Here is an 11,310-nt window from a genome sequence, read left to right on the forward strand (position 1 = left end):
CACCTGACTTCACTGGGAGTGAGAGACTCCAAAGAAAGGAGTCATCAAAACAAGGATGATGCAATGTCTACACATAAATGACACATATTCCCCAAAAATACCTGCAAATAAAAATACATGGAGTTTTTGGGGGATGCGGGCGGGTTAACAGGCTTGGTAGCCTCAATGTAGCTCACAAATTCAGCTCTTTACTCAAACAACTAACTATCTATCAGAAAATGAGCATCATAATTATATCACCAATCTTGATTAACAACTCATGACTTGCTTGTGATTTGTGGGGGTCTCTAGTTTCCAGCAAATAATCCAACAGTGCTACATAGATCTGAGTACTATTTGTATCTCCATCTCTTCCCTGTGACTCAGCATTCAGCAGGGCTGCCAAGGGCTGGTCCAAGCTCCTGAACCACACCTGGAGCTGGGCAAGCCCAGCAGGACAGCACTGTAGGGTCGTGAACTACAGCAAGAGGAGGAACATCAGAATTGGTTAGCAGTCTCTGAAACAGAGTCTTCTCAATGCCAGCCCTCTCTGCTCTAAAACAGGACTATTTTTTTTCTCCACAGCAATTACATAAAAATGGTTCATTATGCAGAAGACTTGCTACCTCCAGCAGATGCAGAATTTGCCTGCTGACTTAGGCTGAAAAAGTTTTTTACCTCCTGCTTCCTTTAAAAAAATGGGGGGGGGGGGGGAACAAGCAAACAAAAAAAAAAACCCTTAAAAGCTCCTTGAGGTAGCAAACTCTTTTTATTCATTCATTATGAAGTGCAGTTTTAACTGTGTTCCTCTAATGAGAATTGGCATGAAGTCCAACTGAGACCTCTGCAGCTACAAAATCTCCCTCCCCCTGTACCATCTGTCAGAATCCATGAACAGAGCATCAAGGAAAGTGGTTATGGAAAGACAATGGTTTGGCTGAGTGGTGCACCTGAAAAACATTTCTCACTAATCTCTCACCTTCATCTTCTCACTCAAACTTAGAGGTGAGCCCAACAACTTTCTAGGCTCTGACCCAAGGTCCTCTGAGATTATCACATATGATATCCATCTTATCAAAGCTCTGACTGAATTACATCAGTATCCTGTTACATGGGAATTCATACTTGAAAGCTTTCATATTCACCATTAGCTACCAGGATTCCACGGAAGAAACTATTGCATAAAACAAGCCAACTGAACATGAAATTCCCACTGGATGCATCACTGAAGCATGAATAAAAACAGTTCAGAAGACTTAGACTGAACATAGATATTCTGGGCCAGATCAAAAGAATGGGGATTACACAAAATTTAGTCATTGAAGTTGAAAATGATACTCACTGCTACTCAGTCCTGCTCTCAGCATAAGAGGATACAGGAACCTCATGTTCTGCTCCTGTGCATTGCAGAAACACCAGTCTTGACAACCCATGTACTACTCTGTACATAAAACACCAGAACCAGCTCTTGGCAAAGACACACATAAACTCCCCCTCTACCCATTAAAGCAGAATTATGCTCCCTCTTTCTCTCTGGCTCAATGAAGCTTCAAATGTTCCATGTAGAACATAACAACTTTGGCCAGATGCGTGTAAAGCATGTCCCATACTCACATACACTTAAGAGAAGCTCCCTGCCTGTTAGAATACATTCCTGGAAAGTCACAAATCTAGGTCCTAGATCTACATCAGGTACAAGAGAAAGGTAACACCCTTCCTGGGGTGGGCAGCTCCTCCCTGAACACCACACCTTACCCAACACACCAGTTCTGGAGTTCCTGCTTTTGAGGACCTGCCTCCCTTCAGGAACTGTTAGCCAGTTTTGCACTTAATCCAGGGCCCAATGACACTGAGGGGGCAGAGATGCAGCAAGCTACTTTTGCCGTCATTACACAGGCAATAAAAGCCCTGGGGACAGCAGAGCCCTGCACAGAAACCAGTCACACACAGCCAACTCAAGACAATCTCTCATGCCTCTCTTTTTGGTGCAGCACTGCATGAAACATGGCTATAGTGTCCTGGATATAAACTAGTAAACTCACGATATGCTGTGTACACTTAGCAGCTTAGATCTTAATTTGATTAAGACCCTCTTATCACTTTTCATTTTAGCATCTGGATGTCCCCTCTCATGGTCCCACAAGGATTATTTGGATTAGGAATGCTGCATTTATATCCTTATTGGTCCAGGTAGCTAAAGCAGATGAACTGGGTTTTCCGTGAGTTATTAGAAGGCCATCAAGTCAACTGATCTCCTGTCCATCTCTCAGACCTACTGTGAGAAGGCCACAAGTCAGCTATGCATGACCCTTCCTGAGCTGCCAGATAATTCAGTGTTAAATCTGACTCCTCCTCAAACACCCAATTTCACATCTTCCCCTCACTGAGCCAGCTTGACAGCCCATCTCATGCAAAGCCTGAGCTACTACCACTGCCACCACTTACAGACCAGCTTTCCTAAGGAGACTTGTCTCTCTAAGGTCAGCAGGACTCCCTCAGCAGGAAACATCACACGTGCACACACAGAGCTGGCAGAACTAGGTTGGGAAAAAATAGGTCAAACCAGGCATATATTTAACTTGGAGGCCAAACCTCAGAATCGTATTTTCCCAACAAATAATTCATACACGTGTGCACAAAATCCACATTTTATAACCATTAGAAAATCATTCTTATAAGAACTAGGCAAGCAAAATATTTTACAGAAACAGAGGCTCTACCAGAAACATTTCTATTCCACTCCAAACAGAGGTTTAAACATACAACCTCTCCCCCACAGCCCTACATCATCCTTTTGCCATAATCAAGCAACTTCTTTCTCTACTATCTTTTGGGAAGTTGTTATTCATTTCCACCCAAAGCCTTAAACATTTTTAGGGGTTTTTTGAAAGATGGTGACAGTGCAGGGTTGAAACACCCCTGTCAGGGAGCCTGGCCTGAGCCACTACCTCTGTTCCAAACTTCAAAAAGTCACCTTTGCAGACAGTGGGCAGTCAGGAAAGGGAAAGGAGGCATGAGGGCAGCATGCCTCTTTCTAGAAGTTCTGCAGCAACTTCCCTGGGCTTCTGATGATCTTCCAAGACTGATAAGACAACACAGCTGACAGGTTAAAAAAATTACCATGTGGCTCCAACAAGCAAGTCAAGCAGCTGCTCCTTAGATTCCTTTTGTAGAAGATGCTGTCTTCTTCCACCCACTGGAGGCTCAACCTCTAGACAAACCTCAATAACTCAATTGGCAAGTTGAACACACAGAGGCACCCAGAACACTTTACCACACATTTGCTACAGTTTTGCTGCATTTCTGCTTGTGTTTTTGTTTCCACATCCCAAACTTTTTCATTCCCTGCCCAGCAACAGTAAAACCTAATTTGTAAATTGCTCTAAGCACTTCATGATAAGCAAGTACCCTCTCTGCACCACACAAAAGATAGCAATATTTAAGGACTAAGAGACTTAAAATTAGGTGATAAGTGTTTTTAATTAAATGCCCTAACATAATTGCTCAAATGCACATACTAAGGTTTTAGCCTACATCATGTTATTGGGTATGGAGAATTAGTCTGGGTTATTAAACATGTTTTAATTGTCTGAAACATAAAATTGCATGACCAGTGCTACCTGTGCAGCAAACTGCATTACAAAGAACAGTACTTTGCAATCACTTGGTTCTTCAGCAGGGGGAAGGTAGAAAGAGGAGAACAGAATATCAAAGAGAATGAAAACACATGTGCAGAGAGGGAATCTTTGAATATCTGCAAAGAGGATTCTTTGAGAGTGACAGTTCTGAGGAGCATGAAAGAATAAGGCAAAGTCAAATTTCAAGAGTGAGTAATGTTCTACACTGGAATGCAGTTTCCTGACCAACATTAAGAACTGCTGCCTTTAGTCAGGTGAGAAATCTTATTCTTTAATGGGAACTTTGTTCACATAAAAACTGGGTAATTTCACACACAAAGCAAAATCCTTAAGGAAAATTAAGAAGTGGAAACAAAAAGGAAGGTAAATCAGGCAGCCTGACCCTTATAAACCACCAAAGTGTTCACTCTTGGAAAGGGTTCTACCACAGGACTGTGTTTCTCTACTGAAATCATCTTCTAGCCTAAGAAGTGGAGGAGAAAATACAGTTCAGCTCATTAGTCCTTAATACCTGCTCTGGGTAGTAACTTCTGTGGCTGTTTCTGCTTTAGCCTGCTGCTCGAGTAATGAGAAAGAAATGTCAGTGCTTCACGCTGGCACAGGACACAGCTAGCTTCCCTATGACACTCAGTTCTGTTAAAAAAAAAAAATAAATAAAATCACCAGAGGCCTTGCAGCACTGCCTTTCATCAAGAAAAGTTCCAAATAACTTTAGAAGGAACATTGCTCATTCTTAAACCAAACTCAATAACACTTTATCTCAGCATCATGGCTTGCTTGTGACTCAGGGTACATATGTAATGTTTCTGAATCATGGCCTCACATTGGCTACCACTTGAGAGCCTGGTGCAGTCAAATTAGGCAACTTAAGAGTTCATGGAAAGACCTTACTCCTTATCTCTACACAACTTTCACGGGCCTGTAACAAAGGACAGGAGACAATCTAATGGCTACTGGGCATTTCATGACTCTCGAACAGCATTATCTTGGAAACCTGTGTTCTGACTCCAAGATTAAATATTTCATCCACTTACCCCACTTTTCATGGTTAAGCATGTGGCAATTAAATTATTAAATTAAATTAAGCTATTTAAATCAAGATGTGGCTTCAGAGAGTAAATCCAGTATTTTCTTTGTCTTCTTAAGGCAACCATGCAGTTGCACACAAAACATACCTCATTGAAGAAAAGTGTATATATTTTTTAAATTAAAAATCCTAGGGCCTCTCACATAGCTTTTTTAAAGACAACTGACAAATACCCTAATACTTGACAGATGTTCTACATTAAAATGTGGACTCTAAATTTAAATTTTCCTGAGACTGCATTAAGATCTTGGAATAAGACAGTATCTCCTACTTTAATGACACTAACAATCTTGAAAGGGCCCAGATTTCAAAACAAAAGCAGCAAGTTGCCCAGGTTAGGGACATCAGATAATCACATTCATCCCAGTAGTTTGTCAAACACTTGTAATAGTGCCCAGATGCCCAGACAGGTAGTCCCACACACCTGAGTTATTGCATCCAGCTAGAAAGAATGCAGTTCAAACAGTTTAGGAAATGCCTTATAACAGGTATACAGTTCACATGCAAAGCTAGATTATGCCCAACTTCATGGTTCTTACCTAGCTTAGTAAAGTCTGTACAACCTGTAATGTACGTGCTGCCATAGAGACTGACTTTGGTAGGATAGTTTGTTTGGGGGAGGAAGAAAAGTCACAGCAACTCCTAAGATCCAGAGAGAAGCTCCTTGACCCATCCCTGCTCCGTACAACCAGCACTCTGCCATTCCACCACAGCAAATAATGACTTGTTTGACCATCTTATCAAGAATTTCCCCCCCTCTCTTGCTCTCCTCCTACCCTTGGGAAAAGCAGACCATTTCCTGCTCCACCTTTTCTGCTTACACATGTTTCAGAGAGTTATTCCTAACCAAACCTCCTCTCTGCATACAGTGAGTAGCACAACATCAGATCTTCTCCAGCTTGCAGGATGCCATCCTAAATTTTACATGGAGATGTGTGACAGCATTTGGTTGGCACCAGAAGTACAGCAGGCTCCTGCTTCCTTTAAAAAAAAAAAAAACAGATAGGCCTGCTGAACCACACATTTCAGGACCTGAGGAACCTGATTTGGCAATTGAAGGTGCACATGGCACACATTTTCCTATGAAATGGAAAAATTAATTTTACCACATGAAACATTTCAGTCCTGGTGTTCAAGAGGTCATTAACAAAACTACTGTAAAAGGTGCTAATAGAAACAAATGCCCTTAACATCACAGACTTCCCAGATGACTCCTGCTATGGAGATGGACGACAAATCATTCCATCAGTCATCTCTAAATTCCATATTGACTACACTGAAGCAATTAACCATTTAGTTTTAGAGCATGTTCCATTTTAAACACAAGTGACTCAGTCCAAGAGATATTCTATACTTCATTGCTATATAATGGGTTAACAACTCTCAAATTTAAATGGATTTTAATTCTGGGAGAAATACTTGCCTTTTTGATTTTGCCTACAGACATTGGTTGGGAATTTTAATTTAGGCTTGAAACCAAACAAATCTCTGTGTTCTACAAGCATCTGCAGAGAAATATAAAAATATCTGGAAAGTGTGAAAGAGCAAGCCTGTTTTGCTAAATGCATAAAATGAAACCTCAGCGTAGGTCTCAATAATAGGCTTCCTGACTGCTGTGCACACGCTCTCTCCCACAGACCTTCTGCTATGCAGCAAGGGAACGCTGCCTGCACTGCTGCGTCCTCAGAGAACTTTGCAATACAATGGAGCACAGTGATTCCCTGGGGAACACGGTGCTGATCACTGACTTCGATATTTCAAACACAAGCACTAGGGTTTCCCCCTGTTTTAGGATCTCAAAGAAACAGCTTGCCGTATCACTCTACCCCGGTTCCCAAGCCATCTCACAGTTTATCTGCATTATAGGCAATGTTCTGGACAAAAGGATGAGGAGCTGGGATCAAGCTAAGGCTGTTTGAACTCATGGAAAAGGAGGGTGAGATTATAAGTGGAAAGCAGGGGGAAGGAGAGTCCTGAAGAGCTGACCAGTGGTTTCTGCTGCTGCTGCCACTGGAGGGAGAGGACAAATGGGAGCTGCAACAGGTACTGCAGCAAGGGAACCCCATTCAGCTGCTGCCCTGCTTCAACCCAGCTCCTCCCTGTTGCAAAGTCAAAAGCAGTCCACAGCCAGCCACTTGCTCCCAGCAGTCTGCTGCCTGGGACAACAGCCCATTTCACCTGTAGTTTGGACCAGTATTTCTGGTCCATTTTCCATAAACATCTGAAACCATCTTGCCAAGGGACAGTCCCAGCACCTCCTAAGGAGCCCTGCCTGAAAAACCTAAACTTCCTACTTCAGAGCTAACGACAGGATACCCTAGCCAGACATAGCTGACCAAAAAAGGCCAAGACTGACTCACAAGCCCATTATACAGCTGCCTAGCCACCATTCATTAACTGTAAGGAAAATTACCCTGGGCTCCCTGCATCAAAGAACCTTGCCATTTCTTCTTAATTAACTCTAAGCATCTTGCTGGCCTCAAATCAAAACTGGAAAAAATCAACAAAAGTAGGTGGCATCTTATCTTGCCCTTTGCTACTGGCTGCACTTTTATTTTTTCCGAGTTGCACAACCCCCACCCTTCTGAGATTACCAGTAGAAAACAAAGTATTGCTATGTTTTAGGACAAATACCTAAGTACATAAGATCTAGTCTGTTTTAAGCTTTATAAGAATTAATGGTCATGATATCTAAGGCCAGTAGAAATACATTTCTAAGGAATTAAACCAAATGCCTGCAGTATTTGCCATTCAGCCACTTCAGAATCACAAGAGCACATGAAATGTTACAGGAGAAATGGGTAAAAAAAATCTTAAACAGAAGCAAAACTGATTCATCTACTTATTGCCAAAACCGAGAAGGCCGCTGAGTGTAAACAAACAACAGACATTCTGAAGAAAAGGGGGTGTCACAATTCCTTTTCCTGCTAATAGGCAGATACACGAACCCGTATGGGCAAGACCATCCTCCAGCTACTGCAAGCCAATCTGAGGGACACAGCCAACACTACAGCAACATTCCTGGCAGCACAGGTGCCACTGGAGGCAAGGGAGCATCTGAGGTGATGGTGACTCCCAGTGCAATGATGGTTCATAGCTGGATCTGCTGGAAAGCTGTGGCAGCTGCAGGCATGATCCACCCATGTAAGCTACATGTATATATGGATACCCAGCTGAACTGTTTGGGGCACTATTCATGTGCAATTTTGGCTTAGGCTGGCAAGCACCCCATCTGCAGAAGAGGACAGAGAGTGAGCCAGAGCACTGGTTTAAAGCTTGAGTCTGTCTCTAGAGGCCCACAAAGACTATGTACATGCTGAAGCCAGGCTTTGTGGGTACCCCTAACTCTGGAGGAAACTACAAAGGGAAAGACATAGGACCATAGAGATATTTAGAAAGATCAAAAGTCATAATGAGGACAAGCTACATTTTCTGGCAAAATCTATCATCACAAACTAAGATATTTTGGAATAATTGCTTTTTTTAATTACTAAAAGGCCTTCTGTTTGAACTTTGCAGCTGGTGTGAAATGAGGAGGCTGTTTTGCTGGGTATTTTTTAGAAGCAACTTTCAGAGGTGAAACCACAGGGGCAGCCTTAATGTCTGTATCCACAAGGCAGATCCAACAGCTTTAAAACACAGGTAACCTATCCTCTTTATTAGAACAGCTCCTGGCCGAACACCAACTGTCCAACATCATTACTCTCACAGCTTGAATGCTCCCCACAATACCATGGCCACATCTTTTGCAGTATTTCAAAAGGCAGCTAATAAGCTAAATTTTGCTCTCACTATTTTTCAAAGTCACTGCATTGTTTGTAAGAAGACTATTCAAAAGGAGAAAAGAAGTATTTAGCACTACCTTGAATGAATGCTACTTAGCATCTGACACAGCACATGCAAAACTCCACGAAGCTTCACAGGGATTATCACACAATGGCAAAGGATGCAAGATCACATGCCATGTATATGAAACACAAAGCCACTGAAAAATGCATCTTAGTAACAAGTCTTAGCCAGTTATTTATTGGAAAACAGTAAGGACCATATTGTTTATTAGAATGCACTTAAAATACTGAGCATATGGATTTGGGAAGAATTCTTTGGGCTATTCTGAGCACGTGTACACAGTTTGCTTTCAAATTAATCAGCATCACATTCAGATATTGATAGTTCCTGATAAAGTCACTTAGTGGATCAGTTCATGCTCTGGCCTGCTCTGGTTTCAAATGAGTAAGCTGATTGATACTAAAAGTTTAGGAGTCCAAAGCTCAGGTCACATTGAGTCAGAATCACACGTGCAATAGCATCACACAAGTGACAAAACATGCCCTCTATCTTTAACTTACATGCTGCTTGCTGCTCACAAATGCTGGCCATCTGACCAACCACTCTTTGTTCTGAGCTAACTCCCTGCTCACCCTCCTGAAACAAACAAGTAAACAGATCCCACATTTCCTCTGTAAGAACACATACTCTTTTCCCCTGTACTAGACTGAGACTGCATTGACAGGATGAGTGTCATGGGTTGACTAAGCGTGTGCTGCCTTTTACATCTTCTTCTGGCTCCAGCATGAAAATCAACATTGCACCTGTGTTGTCCAAACTGGGTGTGCACTTCAGAGACAGACAGAAGGGAAGCAGAGAGAGCAGCCAGGATACGTACCGTACTCCACTTCTTCACAAAACACACGTAATACACAGAGAAATGATAATCCCTTCTTAGTGGAAAATCCAAATTTTCAAAATGAATCCCCAAGCCAAAATGAATTACTGTAATAACTGCAATCCTCGCATGAGCACTAATCAGAAAGGCACAGCTGACCACCTGCTATGTGCCACCACTGGCGCAGCAGCACCCTGCCCCTAATTGTTGCCTTGTTCAGACAGGGCTAGGTGCCCCACAGAACGCAACAGTGGAGCTGGTAAACACGGGGACAGGAGCACAGCCTGACTGACTGTTGTACAGTCTTACTACGCACTTCTGCTGAGTGCAGCATATATATTAAATTAAAAAAAAAAAAAAAAAAAAAAAAAGAAAGAAAAAGCACTACTGCAGCTCAAAAGAGCAGGATGCAAAAATCTAAACCCAGGCCAAGTAATTTCTTCTGCAACTACAGAGAAACACGCAGGAAACAATGCAAGAGAACAAAATGAATTGTACTGCCCGTGTCAGTACAAACCCATTATCTATGCAGGCTGCAAAATGAGAAACGCAGCATTTGACAATTCTACAGGCTAGGGCAGTGTTCTTAACATACTTATAAGTTATTTTATTTAATTGCTAACAAAAAAATGCAGTTACATAATAACACAAGGTAATAACCAAAATATGAAGTCACAAGATTGGCTTACAGCAACAGAGCACCGGGGGGGGGGCGGGGGGGTGCGGGGTGGGGAGCAGTTCGTGCTTTAAATTTTGCTGCATTGTCAGAGAGCCAAGAACCAAAACTGGGGGCTTCTGCTTTTACAAGGAAAGGACATAACCACCAAAAATTCGGCACGGGACTCTTCATCACCGCCTGCGTGCATCCATATCCCCAAATGATGTCAATCCCCGCCGGCACGTCGCTCATCATAATTCTACACTATTTGGTCGCTAGTGGAATTCAGCCGACAGGCCGACGGCTCAGCCCGTAACCCACCGGGGCCCAATGAGCTCCCGGGAGAGCGACCCCTCCACACCGCCCCCGCCCAGGGCAGCGCTCACGGGCACGGCCGGGGGGTCCCATCCCGCACGGACCTCCGAGGCACAAAGGCGGCACCGCGCAGCCGGGCACGGTGACAGCGCACACCCACGACCCGCCACCGCATCGCGCCGGCCGGGCGGGGGCTGCCCGCCCCGGGGAGGGCCTTTCCCGGAGTCGAGGCCGCTACCAGCTCCATCCCGCCTCGCACTTCTCCGCTGGGAGCCGACGCCACCCGCCCCCGCCCCACCACCCTCACCCGGGGCCGGGCGGCAGCAGCCCGTCATACCTGGACAATGCCGGCCTGGGCACAGCTCATGCTCCCCCGGCGAGGGCAGGTCTCACATCCCTCTCGTGCCTGTGAGCCGGCAGGGAGGAAGGGCGGGCGGGTTACCGGCGTGTCAGCCCCCGCCGAACCGCACCATAGTCCAGCACCAGCTGATACGCCCCGCAGCACCGCCGCGCTCCCTCCTCCTCTTCCTCCGCCCCGCCAGCCTCCTCCCACCTCGCCGCCTGTCGCTGGGTACTGGCCGCCTGGAGCCACCCACACGCCGCGGCGGGCGCCCGGCAGCGCCGCCCGGCCTGGCCCGCCCCTCAGTGCTCCTCCCGCCCGCCCGGCGCTGTCCCAGGCCGTCTGCCTGAGGAGCCCACCCGCGGGTCGCCCTCTCGCTCCTCTCACAACATCCTCCCCCGCACAGCATCCCGGCTCTCCTCAACTGATCCCACGGGGACATCGCCGCACGCAACCCGGTTCACCACGCATCGGGCGTGGAGGGGGAAAAAAATCAACGTGTTCTCCTCTTTGGCCCTTGAGGTCGGGGCTGCCGCCCTCACATCAACTCCTCACCAGTGCTAGAGCCTCCGGGGTGATCATTAAAGCCGTTTCCCCGCTCACCTGAGCAAGAGCTAGGGCGGCACT

General features: G+C 45.0%; 1 protein-coding gene across 1 annotated transcript in view; it reads right to left on the minus strand.

The window, feature by feature from the left end:
- HECW1 (HECT, C2 and WW domain containing E3 ubiquitin protein ligase 1) overlaps positions 1–10,774 on the minus strand; it is a 248,077-nt gene extending 237,303 nt beyond the window's left edge. The window contains exon 1 of the mRNA XM_053971604.1: positions 10,681–10,774. Within this exon, the coding sequence (XP_053827579.1) occupies positions 10,681–10,710 (30 nt within the window). The 5' untranslated portion in view covers positions 10,711–10,774. The remainder of the gene's footprint in view (positions 1–10,680) is intronic.
- Positions 10,775–11,310: the final 536 nt, after the last annotated feature.

The sequence above is a fragment of the Vidua macroura genome, chromosome 1 (assembly GCF_024509145.1).
Source record: "Vidua macroura isolate BioBank_ID:100142 chromosome 1, ASM2450914v1, whole genome shotgun sequence".
Lineage (NCBI taxonomy): Eukaryota > Metazoa > Chordata > Aves > Passeriformes > Viduidae > Vidua > Vidua macroura.